General features: G+C 46.7%; 1 protein-coding gene across 4 annotated transcripts in view; it reads right to left on the reverse strand.

The window, feature by feature from the left end:
• Myo16 (myosin XVI) overlaps positions 1 to 15,428 on the reverse strand; it is a 479,886-nt gene that overhangs the window by 75,055 nt on the left and 389,403 nt on the right. For all 4 annotated transcript variants that reach the window (XM_087587464.1, XM_087587462.1, NM_138893.2 and 1 more), the window contains 2 exons: positions 6,711 to 6,807; positions 509 to 737 (listed from right to left, as the gene is read on the reverse strand). In XM_087587464.1, coding sequence (XP_087443590.1) covers positions 509 to 737; positions 6,711 to 6,807 — 326 coding nt within the window. The remainder of the gene's footprint in view (positions 1 to 508; positions 738 to 6,710; positions 6,808 to 15,428) is intronic.

Genomic DNA, 15,428 nt, shown 5'->3' on the forward strand with positions numbered 1-15,428 from the left:
GCTATGTAATCACGAAGGTCTGTGCAACGAGTCTGATTCTGTCTTTCCTGGCCATGCACCTCACATACAGGGACTCCTATTTATTTACCACTTTTATGGTTTCAAAGTGGTGTCTGAATTCTTTGGCCAGGTTTTCAGATGTTCTGTTAGCCAGCCTTATATGCCTTGCACCTCACAAGCACGTTAAAGGTCTTGCTAGCTGATTCTGCTAGCTCAGGGCTTTGTGTGAGGCTTAAGAAACATCAAGGAGGCTGAAGAAACAATGTTATTTTTAAACTTACAGGTGGAGACTGTTTTTGATGAAGGAACCTCCCAGGAAAAGCAACCCTGTGATTGCTAGGGTGTCTGGCCTAATATACCATGCAGGCATTATTCCCCAGCCACCCAGCCATTCTCTTTCCTCCATTCAGTTGTGCTTTGTGTTAAGGGCTATCAGAAGTCCCCCTAACTCCCAGGGCCTATCTTGAAGGTATTTAGGGTTACAGACAAAGACATCGATTGAGCTTACCTCTTGGTTCCTTCCTCTTGTCTGTTCCTGTGGTAGGCAGCATGGACCTCCTTCCGGAGCCTATCATGTTCCCGGGCAATGTCAGAAGCGTTCTGAATAACCAGGGCATCATAGGTTTTCAGTGCCATGTCCTCTGTGCTCTGTAAGAAGCTCTTGATGGATGTAACCTCTTGCTGCTTGATGCTCATTCTCTGAAGTAAGTGCTGGCGGGCTAGAAACCCTCTTATAACTTCATAAAAGAATACAACCCTAGGTCAGTGGGCAGATCTAAAGGGAGAAACCCAGATCCAGACACACACATAGATAGAGACGCAGATATACAAACAGGCACAGACATACAGAGACACACACAGAGATACAGACACAGACATACAGACACACATATACATACACACAGAGATACAGACACAGACAGAGATACAGACTCGGACACATACACACAAAGACATAGACACAGACATACACACATACAGACAGACAGATACAGACATATAGAAACACACACAGATATAGACACCGACATACAAAGACACATTCACACACACACACACACACACACACACACACACACAGACAAGCACTGCAACCCAAAATTAACACATTTAATCCAGAATAAGAGTTTTCGAGCACATCCCAATCTCTGTTTCAATGTGAAGTGTCCCACACTGTCTCAGAGGCTTGGGTACTTGGTCTCCAGCTGGCGGTGCCATTTCAGAGCGTGAGGAACCTCTAGGAGGCAGAACACTGCTGGAGAAAGTGAACCAGTCCAATTGTGCATTGAGACTTTATAGACCACCCTGCTTCCTGCTCACTCTTCCTCATGCTCCCCACCAAGATAGACCAGATTCCTGAGGAACTATGAGCCCAAACAAATCCTTAAGTTGCTCTGGTTGGGGGTATTTAATCACAGCAAAGAGGACATCGCTAAGATAGTATGATGGACAACCCTTTCCCTGAATGAGGCTACTTATACAAAATTCTCTTGTTGTCTTTAACACAAGCTGACGAGGATGGCCTGGATCAAACCCATGAGAAAGATCTCACTTGGGTGTGGCTTTTCCAGAACCATTTTGGGATGCACTAATAGTCTTTCATGATTCTTGGTCAGTCCAGAAAAACCTCAAGGCTCCTTGAACTAGTTAGTTTCTTAAATACTTGCTCATAATAGTCCTGGGGTTTTTATGTAATTTTTAGAGACTAACACTACCTTGAGATTAGAGATTAACACTACCTTGAGAGCTACAGAGGTTTTACAGAAATAGGAAATGTACTCTTCCTGCTTCTCAAGATTGCTGGTCTAGAAAAATGAGTAAAATCTGGGGAACAATTAACTAAAAAATGCAATGAAACCAGTAAAATTGATCTGTAGGGATTTTGTTGAAGAGAGAGAAAATCCAGAAGACGGGATTTAAAGGCACTCAGCCTCCCGGATACTCAGTTATGCCACTTAGCGTGGAAACAATGTAACAAAGAAAGATCTCTGTGTGTTGGTCTCAAGGATAATGGAGTTCTTTTCACTTCCAGTAAAGACAAGCAAGGAAGGGCAGAGCGTGGGCTCCAATCCCTCTGTGCAGCTCCATCCCGCAAGCCTGCAGCCCTCTAGATGTGATTTGTGGCCCTCCAGAGGGGACAGCTCAGCAATAGGGGAAGTCATATGGAAGGAAGGATGTTGCAATCAATAGATGAAAGAACTTGCTGACAATTAGCGCAGGGTGGAAGTGGAGCAGGCTGCCTTCTGAGAAAGGGACCTGGCCTTCATCCCTGAGTGGGCAAGGTAGGTGTAAGGGCCAGACCCAGCAGGTGCTGGGGTCAGGCACAGGCTGCTGACATCTGACACTAGCTTTTCAGCCTCCGACATGCCATCCCTTCAGGCTTCAAATGCCTCAGATTAGAGGAAACTGTAGATTAAAAGGATGGCCAGTGTCAGAAGGAAACCACCGTGTGACACTCCCCCATGCCTGAAGGCATCACGTGTGTGGGCAGTCTAGGAGATGCTGTAAAGTTAGAGACAACTTTCTCCACTTAGGGCTTAAATTCACCCTTTAAACCCAGATGACGATGCCAACTGGAAAGTTACTTTGGAATACGACTGCACCAACGTCCCTACAGGACGGCTGTGCCAAATCAGTCTATAAACAACAAAAACACAACTGCAAAAGGTAGGTCAGACTTTCAGGAGCATAACATGCAGAGTACATGAAGCACCCGAGGGGACTGGAGACTGGTCCACGCTTTCACCTGCTTCTGTTCGTCTCGCATTGAACAGAAACAGTTACCAGCCTTGAGAAGGCAAAGGTGGAAACTCAGTGGAGAGGGGTTAAGCTCGTGAACCACAGGGCAGACTGACATGGAGAGCAAATGCCAGGCTTCCCAGGATGCCACCTTGCTCGCCCATGAAGCCTGCTGTCCCATAGGCAGATAGCTCGATCTCCCCACCCTTTTCAATGGGCGGCCTTCTAGAATAAAGCCACATTGGTTGCTGAAAATGATCGTTCTCAACAAAGAATCACACACACACACACACACAAACTCTCTCTCTCTCTCTCTCTCTTTCTCTCTCTTTCTCTCTCTCTCTCTCTCACACACACACACACACACACACAATCAAACATGCTGGAAGTGGGCCACAGATTTCTTTGTCCAGTTTGGGCCGGCCTCTGCCACTAGGCCACGACGGCTTCATTTACAGGGTGTGTTTAAATTTTACTTTTCTTAAAGTTCAAAATTTTCTTCTCCCCAAGTGTTTACTTACGATGAGAATAACAATGACGACGACAACAACAACAATAGCAACAACAGCAGCCAAAGAAATTAAAACGCGGGAAACGTATCTAGATTACATCAATTTTGGGCGCATTTAATATCAGTTCTAAGAGATGAGAAAATAAAAACCAGTAAGTAATGCTCACATTGCAGAGCCTGCGGTTCCCAAAGTGTTTTGTTTGTTTGTTTGTTTTGCTTTTTTTTTTTTTGGTGTCCTTTATTTTGTTTACTCAAATGAAATCATGGTTTTGTTTTGTTATCTCAATGCCATTTTCAAGGCTGCCCCCCATTCTTATCTTCAGAAAGCTGAGCGGGTGGAGCTCAGCTCAACCCTGTTCCAGGCTGGTTCCGGGAGCAACTTTCTCTCTGAGGCTAACTAGAAAGTGGGCATCAGGTGGAAGAGAGGGCACAGATTCCTCTACTTATATTTAAGGACATTTCCTGGGAACACTGAGATGCCCTGCTCTGTTCACACATAACATGGTGTTAAACGGGACTCTTCCTGACCCAGATTCAGCGGTGGCTGAGAGCCAGGTTGGGATTCAGTCAGTGCCGGCTGGTGCTGAGGCTGCATTTCCAACCAGGCTCCAGGTGAGGCAGGGGTGCAGGTGCTGCCTGGAGCTGGTCAGGGTGAGGTTCCAAGCAGTCCTGGCCAACATCTCTCGGGCATGGATGCTGGGTGAAGTCGCAGGGGTGCACAGGGCATGTTTGTCATATGCCAGAGAGAAAGGGACTCAGAACCAGCAAAGACTCCCCAAGCCCTAGGCTGGAGAGAGTGACACCAGAGATTAGCCTGAAATAGTGTGGGAACAGCAGTCTGCAGGGCCTCAAGGCCACCTCTGTGACCAACAGGACAGGCAGTACCCGTAGAGGTGCCTGCCAGACTCTTTCTCCAGGACACGGCAGTTTTCTAGGCTGGGAGAAGGGTGAAGGTGAGCAGGGTCTATGAATCACTGACAAGGTGCTGGCCAGAGAACTGCTGTGAGTGCATGGGATCTGAGAAATGCAATCAGGATGGGTAAAGAACACTTCAAATCTGTCCCAGCTGGGAATACCAGTGCTGGGTCACCATATGCCTCCTATAGTCCTTGCTGTACTCTTCCTCCTCCTCTTCTTCTTCCTCCTCTTCCTCCTCCTCTTCCTCCTTCACTTCCTCTACTTCCACCTCCTCCACTTTCTCCTCCTCCACTTCCTCCTCCTCCACTTCCTCTTCCTCCGCTTCCTCTTCCTCCACTTCCTCTTCTTCCTCTTCCTTCTCCTCTACTTTCTCCTCCTCTTCCTCCTCCTCTACTACATTCTCCACTTCCTCCTCCACTTCCTCCACCTTTTCCTCCTCCACTTCCACCTCTTCCACTTTCTCCTCCTTTACTTTATCCTCCTTCACTTCCTCTTCCTCCTCTTCTTCATCCTCTACTTCCTCTTCCTTTCCTCCACTTCCTCTTCTTCCTATTCCTCCTCTTCCACTTTTTCCTCCTCTTCCTCCTCCTCTACTACCTCCTCCACTTCCTCTTCCTCTTCTTCCTCCTCCTCTACTACCTCCTCCACTTCCTCTACTTCCACCTCCTCCACTTTCCCCTTCTTTACTTCCTCTTCCTCCTCCAATTCCCCCTTCCTTCTCTTCTTCATCCTCCACTTCCTCTTCCTCCACTTCCTTTTCTTCCTCTTCCTCCTCCTCCACTTTCTCCTCCTCTTCCTCCTCCTCTACTACATCCTCCATTTCCTCCTCCTCTTCTTCCTTTTCCTCTACTTTCTCCTCTTCCTCCTCCTCTACTACCTCCTCCACTTCCTCCTCTTCCTGCTTCTCTTCCTTCCTCTTTTTTTCCTCCTTCTCCTCCTCCCCTCTCCCCTCTTTCTCTCCTCTTGGTCCTGCACAAGCAAGAGGGACCTGAGATACAGAGACCAAGACCATAATCTCTCTCTCATGGGTTCTGTAAGGGGAAGGCCTGAATTGGCCAAGGTGGATGCTGCCTTGGAACAAGGTTCTGAACTTTGGTCAAGATTTAAACTAGACATGTTAAATTCTGTGTATTGCAGGATGTTTTTATCATCAGAGACTGGGGGGCCCCATCAGAGATTTCTCCCAAGGCCACAGCCTAACAGGATCCACACAGGAAGGATAACAGAGTGGATGGGGCTTATAGCATGTTTCTAGCAGGGTTCCAGGTTTAGAGAATTTCAAATACATCCCAGACTTGTGCTCATTATGAAATCTGGCATAACCTAACTTCTCTTTCCTGTGCTACTCTACAATGAATTAAACTATTGAACACATAAAAAGCTACTTAAAGAGGGCTGAGAAAATGGCTCTGTGGGTGAAGCGGTTGCTAGAAAACCACAAAGACCTGGGTTTAGCCACCAAACACTCTTGTGGAAAAACTGGTTTTAGGAGCACTGGGAGGTTAGAGGTCTGGAGTCCAGAAAAGTAGACAGGGATTGCTATCAGTCATCTTAGCCAGCCACTAGGTTTAGTGAGAGACCCCGTCTCACAAAATAAGGAGGAAAGCAATAACGGAAACTACTCAGTATTTGCCTTTGTCCTTCATGCCAACACAAAAGAGATGCTTCACGTGGTGCTCACACTCACCCACACACACACATGCACACACACATGCACATGTGCACACACACAGATGTGTACTCACACATACACACCCAACATGCACAGGCACACACACGTGCACACACACATGCATGTGCACTGACACACACACATTCACAGACCCGTACACAGGAACATACACACACATCCCATTTTATATCCATTTCATGTGAGGGACGGCTTTTTTTTTTTTTTTTTAAATGCACGTTCTCAGCAGTCATTTGAATTTGGACAGAGAACATATTCGGTCTCCCAACATTACAATGTAAAAGGATGCCAACAGCCGTGAAACAAGCCACAGCAAATATTACCATCCCTCCTAAAGGAAAACAGAGTCCAGGGTTTTCCAAGGCTTACGGAGAGCTACAGAGATGCTGTTTGGGCAATTGGTTGGTTCCAGCTCTTGGAACCCAGCACAGCTGAGATCTATACCGGGTGCCACAGGGAACCCCACTGCAGCTGCAGCCAGGAGCCAGGTGTGCATTCCCACCGAATATCTCCAGTGCTTCCTAAAGAGAACACTGCGGTTGGCGATCTTCAAGGTACAGAATGCAGGACTAGCGAGATGCATTTGTTTCCTCCCCCAAATTATGATTGAGGTGAGAACTTACATAACTTCATGTAGAACAGAACCAATAAGACATGCAAGACCCACACATCCAGATTGCAGCGGGACACAGCCTTGCAGACCCTTGCTGGAGGAGTGCAATTGCTCGCCTTGATGGAGTGTCATTGAGCGGGTTGGGAAGCCCACTGTGGCACTGACCCCACTGACAGTTAAACTCGGAGTGGTTTAAACTGGGTGGTTCGGAGACTCACTGAGTGCCCCTGTGTGCTTACCTTTCTGACAAGTTACAATCTTCCTTTGCATCTGGAGCCACAGGTCACCGAGCTGGTCCACCTGCCAGTACTTCAGGAACACTTTGTGGACGCCCATCTGAAACGACAACAGCAAGGTCATGTTTGGCAGCAATACGACGTCGGAGGGACGGCGGGAAAACAGCCGGCCTGGCAGGAGAGCTTTAGAGCAGAGAATTGCGAACTACGAATAACAAAGTTAACCAAGGTATTTATATCTTCTTTTATGGCCCATTTCACTCCATCAAAATTTAAAGCGATTTGTTATAGGACGTTAACTGACAGCGTGTGTGTCATCGCCAGTGTGTGGAAATACCTATGCACTGCTCACCTGGTGGCTGCCCTGTGGAGTTGGATGTGACCCTGCGTAAAGATAGCAGGGCCCCAGTGAACCCTCCCATATCAGGGCTCCTCGTCTCTCTGGGGTGACTTTCACACCCTGGTCTTCCTGTGCACAGCAGAGGAAGAATCCATTGCAGCACCAAAGAACGCAATCCCACAAACAGGCTGAGACCAAACGAACAGGGTGCCAGCTGCTGTCTTACCTCAGTCTTTCTCCCGATAGCACCGTGGATTATTATGCATCAAGTGTTAATGTTTATTTTGTTAATGAACTTCAGCACAATAGAGAAGTTCCACACAACCACTTCTGACCACCATTTTCACAGATGTTTCCACCAGGACGACTTGTGCCACGGATATGGGTCTCTCTCCACATTTTTGTTTTATAAAGGAATTCCAGCATGACATCAGATCAGACTCTATTGAAAGCACCACAGGCATCTATCTGAGCTTGGCCTATGGCACCAGGGGCAAAGAAGGTTGCATGTGGTAGCTTTGGTAAAAACTGCTGCCCAGGAAAGCATCCTACAGTCAGAATGACAAGCTACAGCCAGGTGATTTTAAAATGACTTTTAACTGCGTGTTGCACTTCTCGTCTGAGGAACGACAGAGCAGAGGGGTGTGTGAGGGTGGTCCCTCACAAAGCAAGTGTTAGAAGACATCTGGGGAAGCAGGTAGGGATAACTGTGGAAGATCCTGCTGTGGCTTAGTGGGAAGTGTAGAGGGAGCTTTAAGTATAGGGAGGCAAAGTTTAGAACAGAGGCAGAAGGAACACCCATTCAGAGCCTGCCCAACATGTGGCCCATACATATACAGCCACCCAATTAGACAAGATGGATGAAGCAAAGAAGTGCAGGCCGACAGGAGCCGGATGTAGATCGCTCCTGAGAGACACAGCCAGAATACAGCAAATACAGAGGCGAATGCCAGCAGCAAACCACTGAACTGAGAACGGGACCCCCGTTGAAGGAATCAGAGAGAGGACTGGAAGAGCTTGAAGGGGCTCGAGACCCCATATGAACAACAATGCCAAGCAACCAGAGCTTCCAGGGACTAAGCCACTACCTAAAGACTATACATGGACTGACCCTGGACTCTGACCTCATAGGTAGCAATGAATATCCTAGTAAGAGCACCAGTGGAAGGGGAAGCCCTGGGTCCTGCTAAGACTGAACCCCCAGTGAACTAGACTATGGGGGGAGGGCGGCAATGGGGGGAGGATGGGGAGGGGAAGCCCATAAGGAATGGGAGGGGAAGGGATTAGGGGGATGTTTGCCCGGAAACCGGGAAAGGGAATAACATTTGAAATGTAAATAAGAAATACTCAATTTAAAAAAAAAAAGACCAAATACTGCCCCTGTAACTATCATAATCGTGAGTGTGGAACATAAGACAGCTACCACTAACATAGAAAGATTAACTTATTAACTTGTGTATTCCCAAGCATGAGTGGGGGACATAAATGACATAGCTCTCAGTCTACACTTCACATCAGTGACACTAGAGGCTGGCACAGTGCCCACACTATTAGATATTGGATGGGTTTACTGGTCATGCTTGCCTTCAGAATGCTTGGCCAGAGGAGTCCATGTGCCACCCCCACCAAGCACCTCTGAATACGTTTGGTACATTCCAGGTTCCCAGTGAAGTCTTTGCTAACGGTGGCCCACTGTCTGACTGAACAGTAGTTTTCCCGTGACCCTGAGCTTGTATCCCGACAGCTGGGATGATCAGACAGGTCAGTGGCAGTCTCTGCTGCCTTCCCAATAGCTCCTGGGTTGAGCAGACACAGACCTCATTTAGTTTTCTCTCAGTCATTTGGAATCGGAGACCGTCACAATGGGAAGGCAGCTTCCAAGCAGTATCTATGTTTCTCCCTTACATTGCAATTCTCTTTCCCTCACTGTACTGACTGGTTTTGTGTGTCAACTTGACAGAACCTGGAGTCATCAGAGAGAGAAGAGTCTCAGCTGAGGAAATGCCTCCATGATATCCAGCTGTAAGGCATTTTCTCAACTATTGATCAATGGGGAGGGCCCAGCCCACGGTAGGTGGCGCCATCTCTGGCCTGGTGGTCCTGGGTTCTATAAGAAGGCAGGTTGAACAAGCCATGGAAAGCAAGCCAATAACCAGCCCTCCTCTGTGGCCTCTGCATCAGCTCCTGCCTCCAGGTTCCAGCCCTGCTTGAGTTCCTGTCCTGACTTCCTCCAATGAGGGACTGTGATCTGGAAGTGTAAGCTAAATAAACCCTTTCCTCCCCAGCTTGCTTTTTTTGGCCATGGTGCTTTGTTGAAGCAATAGAAACTCTACCTAAGACAAATTGGTACCACCATAGTGAGGGCATTGCTGTGATAGAACCTGACTGTGCTTGGGGAGGATTGTGGAAGGACTTTGGAACTTTGGTCTAGATGAACCATTGAGTGTTGAGAGCTCTGAGAGCTCGGTGGGATTTTCTGTGGGAGCTTGGAAGATGAGCCTGCTGAGAGCAGTGCAAAGGATGGAGGGCTGGCTTATAAAGCTTCAGAAGGAAGTTTAAAATCTCTTTTCAGGGCAGTTTTGATTTAAGATTCTGTGGTTCTGGTTAACTGGGGCTGAAAAATCAGCTGTGATTAACAAGATAACAGAACCACTGAAGTGAAGCCTTTATGTTTCTTCAACAATTGATTATGGTCAGCTGGAGCTAAAAAATTATCGGTGATTAAGAAGAGATCAGTGTCACTGAGTGTGAAATTTAATGGGAAGTATTTCCTGAGAGCACAGAGAAGCCGTGTTCCAGAGGCAGCCAAGGCTGTACCTCCTGCTGGCAGCTGGACTTGGTAATGTATAGAAGTCACTCAGGTGGTATTGTTTTTGAAGGCAGGAAGGAATTGTAGAGAGCAGCTGAGGCTTGGCATGGAGCGAGACCACTGGTAAAGGTGCAGACTTAGTAGCGGTCAATGGTCCAGGACTAAAGGGGTCATGCAATGAAGATGGGGTCTCTACCATGAAGAGAAGCCTATGAAAGGCTGTTGGTGCATGAAGCCTAGTTGCAGCAGAAGACCCCAGTATTTTGAAGATGCCAGCTTCATGAGGTGACCACTAAGAACAGCAGCAGCAATGGAATGGAACTAGCTGAAGGCTAGAACACAAGGTATGTGTGCTACAGAGGGCAGAGTCAGAGAAGTGGCCCGAGCCCTTTGAAGGAGTCTAGAAGATCATGAGTGGATCCCAGACATTGGACAACTGAAATTTGATTTTGCTTTGATTTTGACTGTTAGCATTCCCTGATTTTTTTTTATCTTTTGAAGATAAGAAAGAAATTTACTGGGACCCACAGTTAAGAAACTTTGAATTTTAAAAGACTTTGGATTTTAGGAAACTGGATATTTTAAAAGGACTAGAATTTTAATGTGTTTTAATCTGTAAAGACTGTGGGACTTTGAAGTCTTATATTCTTAATGTGAGATCTTGGGGAAGGGTTGTGGCCCAATAGTGATGTATCTGTGTGTCAGGCTGACTAGGGGTCAGTTGTCCTCACCACGCCACATACCTCTTGGTCTTTTTATTCTTTCTTTTTTTTTTCTTTTTTTTCGGAGCTGGGGACCGAACCCAGGGCCTTGTGCTTGCTAGGCAAGCGCTCTACCTCTGAGCCAAATCCCCAACCCCAGTCTTTTTATTCTTTAACTGTGGTATGATTTTGGTAGTCGACAGGAAGAACACTTGGCCCTGGTCTTCTCTGAAGAAGAGAGACCTGGTATATTGGAGCAGAACACCAGGGAAAGACAGAGTAGGAGGGAATTCTGGCCCTCAGCCTGCCTTCATAGGGTCTTGGGCAGAAGGCAGCTGGTGATAAGGTGGAGTATTTCCTAAAGCCAATTAAACACCAGAGTAGGTTTATCTGGGACATTATGCTGGACTTTGGGGAAACAAAGTAGGTGATCGGGGAGCTGATGGCTTCTTAAGGGACGTTAGCATTGAAAAGCTCTGCTAACACACGTTCTATCTAATGACTGCATTGCACACTTGAAGGGTGAAAGATGATCCATAAGGCCCTTGGAGATACACCTGTGTGACAGAGAGGAAGAAAGGTAACTTCCTGGAGGTGTTAACACACCACGAAGGACATGTTAGGAAAAACCTGGATAAGCGTGTGCATGTCCACACATGTGTGCAATTTAGCTATCCTGGAAGATTAGGAAACCAAGTCTAAATTTGTAAAAATAATTTTGGAATTCTGGATTGAATCTTATGAAGTCAAAATGGATTTTAAAAAGTCTGGATGGTAGACTTTTCTGATGAGTGTTTGGAGCAAGGATGTGCAGCCACGGACCATGGAGAGATTGTCTGAATTTGCTGCTGATATGTCAACTCTCGGTCACCCTTCATAACAGCACCCATTCCCACAGTCAGATTGAAAATCAGCTTCTCTACTTCCACTGTGGCTTCAATGCCCTTCATTTCTATCCTTGGGTACTGGAGATCAATTCTTCACTCTTTTATTAGTGGATGCCATGATTATATCTCTTGACAAGACAGAGGCTCACATTGGTGGAGAATCAAGCATTAAGGATGGTAATGGGGACCAAGAGAATAGAAGAGGAAGAGACTGTATGTAGAGTTTTGTATGAGGCGGGTCATGAAGGCAATAAAGAAAACCATCTAGGCTCTCAGCAAATCCTCAGTGAAGACGTTGAGGCAGCAAAAATGGTGGAGCCCAGTAGATGGTCAAATTACAGAGGGAGTGGGATGACAAAGAAGCAGACTGGGAAACTGGTCCAAGTGGTATGGCTATAGGATGGGGGGCAAGTATTTGCCTGACCTGTCGTCCATCATGAATAAAAAGGAAGTGAGGTCTCACAATAGGGGATTTTCAGGGGCCAGTTTTGAGATCAGATAAAAATGCTAAATGAATACAGAAGTGCAGAAGCAGAAGTGGGTTTTCTTTATACCACTCTGTAGAGATTCTGTGATACTGAAGATGGCTAATGCAGATGAGGTTTGCAAGGTCCCAGGAAGATCTGCATGCTAAGGTAGCATGGGTATAGAGAAGTAAGAGTTCTTGCTGGGGCCTTGGGTTGGAATGGGATGGGAGCAGCAGGGAGCCTGACGCTCAGCTGTGAGGCAGGAAGGAAGAATGCTGGGTAGGCAGGCACTTGCAAGCCTCCAGAGTCCTCGGTCAGTGTTCGGTACAGCTGTGCCCCTATGTTGATGGCATGGGACCATGGCCTCTGTATGTGAAAGGGACCCCCAGGCTTCTGAGCCACTGGAAAGAGAATAGAAGTCTGAACTCTCATGTAAGTAGCCCATGAACATGAGGCTGGGATCTTACTATAATCGCATTCGGGCTTTGTAAAGCCCTTCATTCGAATACTGGGACGTAGTCTACTGCTTTCCAGTGGACAGAGGACTTTACAGTACCTGTCAATACAGGGAAAACTCTACAGAGACCCAAAGATGATGGGCCTGCCGCCATTTTGTGCTGTGTGAATTAGGAATAGTGGGAGATGTTCTTTGGGGGTTTCAGCACGTGTATGATTTTGATGGCTGCTTTGACTTTTCATTAAAAAAAAAAAGAATCAATGCATAAAACTGTCTGTCCACAAGGGATTCCATACAACACTAAGGATAGCACGCAGTGTCTGGGGGATATAAGCACTGTGTAATATTTAAATCAGGGTGGACACTCTCATTTTCCCAAATGTTGATCACTTCTTTGCAAAGAGTACTCTTGGATCCTTTCTTCTGCACAGCCACTGTGTAATGGCAGGCCAGCTCTTGTTTCTCCTACCATTTGTTATGTCTCCGAAAGATGCTGCATTTGCCCCCAGTGACCCTTCTCTACACAAAGAGTTAAGTTAGCAGATGGTTGGTATTTTGGAGTTCTGCCATCGACGTTGTTTAGATTTAGAATCTTGCTTTCCATGATGACAGGGGTTAAAAAGGACAGAAGCCTAAAAGATCCCCCCCACCCCCCCCAAAGCAGGAAAACAGCAGCAGGAATCCAGAGAGCCGGGTCTCTGTATGGCCAAACACCAGTTTGTGCTACTGACTGGGTAAACACTACTGGCCCAGGCTGCCATTTTTGTCCTAAAAATGGCTGCTGAGGTGTTCTGTATTGAATCTCGAGACTCAACAGCTTTTCAGTTCAAAGCCCTCCGCTTTAAGTGGTCTGGTCCCACCTCCTCTGCGAAGCTATCTCTCGCTAGCTAGACACAAGGAGGGCTTGGAGTCACGGTGTTCTTATCTGAGACAAAAATGCTCATGTCACTCTGACCACTGCAAGAGCAAGACATCTGTGAATCACACCATTAGGATGCTTCTCGGGAAGACATTAGGATATTTTTGCTTTGAAGTGACAGATTTTAGAGGATTAAGCAAGATTGTCATTGATGACTTCTAAAGCTCCCATTATTGTTCCGGTTCTTGGGAACTTTTTCAGAAATGTGGGCTGTGGAGGCAGACAAACACAGGAACAGCGGTGTGGGTGGTACGGGGGCTGTATTAGAATGGGGGTAACGAGGAATCCTCCCTGTTCCTTGAGGGCAATTTTAGGAGCACTGTGTGTTTCTGGCAGTACTTTGTAATAGATCTTATGAGGGAAAAATATATAACTAGGAAAATATATAAAATATATAACTGGGGCACTTCATGTGAGTCACACTATTCTCTGCCTTGATGAAATGGAGGAAAGGGAGCACTGGAGCTAATCTTACTCACAGAGCTAAACTCACAGTCTGGGGAAACAGTTTCACCCTTTGAATATCTGTGAATTCCTATGAACCTGAAGAAGACAGATCCATTTTCTGAATGCCCAGTGTGAACCAACTTAATTCACTCACTCATGCACCGCACAACACAGAGAATTACCTGCTTCTCCTGTGTGTGAGCTAAAGAAAAATGTGAGGTTCCTGTGTCTCTGCCTGACCAGGAAAAAGGGTGTGCCAGTTATAGGATGCAGGAAGGGTCCTGGCTACACACAGGTGATAAAGAAATGGCATTATGAGGGGAAGTGTGTCCTTAGAGGGGATTAAGAGGAGCCACTGTATACAGACCACAAGAGGGACTGTAATCATTCAGGTTGGACCTGTAGACCTTGCCTCGTTGAACCTCTGTATTTCATTCACACGGTCTAGGAGAGGGAGAAATGGATAATGGACAGAGATGGTGGCAGAGAGGTGATTGGTCTGGGCTTTCTGGGCTCCAGAGTAAAACACTAAGTCATGGTCCAAAGTCTCAGTCTGCTTGTTCATCCTGTGAGCATCTTGAAAGGTGGGTCTGAATCTACCGGTTGGGGTGGAGCCTGTGACTTCATGTGTGCCACGGTGTGGGTCTGCTGACTGCATTCTATGAGCTCTGTTGTCAGATTCTAGGTCACTCTTGAGGCTTTCCTTCTGCCGAAGGCTCTGTGGCCCCTTCCTCTGTCTGCCACCTCCATGTCCGTGTTGGCCACCGGCTGTGTCTGATAATCTGTATCCTCATAGTTCTCCAGACCAGTCCTTTACATGTCTATACTCCCTAATGAATCCTTTACCCTAGAGCTTCCACCACAGATGACTCACACATCTACAGGCTGTTGGAATGGCTGAGTCCAGGGCTAGGAGACTTATTGCCCAAGGTATACAATGAATTTCACATTTCTAGACAGGAGTCTCCTACATCTTCCTCTTGTGGCACTGAGTTCATCTCCTATATCCCCACTTCCGTGAGTGAAAGGGCCACGTTACGGATGGCCCTGAAGAACCTCTATCCTAAGGTATGTCCACATGTCATTTCTCCCACACAGTTTCCATCCATGCTCACAGGCTGTTTCTTTCGGGGACCGACACTTATTCTCTAAGACAGAAGCGCAAGGTGCAACTGAGCTTGTTTACGTCTTTCCTTCAGGTCCTGTTTAATGGCTGACAGAAGAGTTCAATGACTTAAGTAATTCATTTAAGACAAATCATAACTATTCTGTATATGTTTAAACTGTGTGTTTCATTTTATAAAACATGTGTAATGCGGTTCAAGAGCAAAGACAACACATCTCACATTCCCAGGGCCATTCTTTCTGGCATGAGATGGCTGTGACCATAATCGTCCACCTAACTCTGTCCCAATTTCCAGCCTGCTCTTGGAGTCAACTTGAATACTCCCTGTTTTTAATACTCTTGAGTGCTCTTGAGTAGTACTTTGAACTTACTCATCTCTCGGAAACTTTGGTGGCTGCACTTAGGCAGCAAGCCAACATGTAAGCGCTTGGATTTGCCGTCAGAGCCCTCTGCAGCATGGCTATTTCTCTCCAAGAGTGAATGCCTTTTCCTCCTGTGAGAGAACGGCTATTGACTGTCATTTCAGTTTCCTACTCACTTCCTGAAGCAGAAAGCTGAGGTGAGGAAT

The sequence above is a fragment of the Rattus norvegicus genome, chromosome 16 (assembly GCF_021556685.1).
Source record: "Rattus norvegicus strain SHRSP/BbbUtx chromosome 16, alternate assembly SHRSP_T2T, whole genome shotgun sequence".
NCBI classification, from domain to species: Eukaryota; Metazoa; Chordata; class Mammalia; order Rodentia; family Muridae; genus Rattus; species Rattus norvegicus.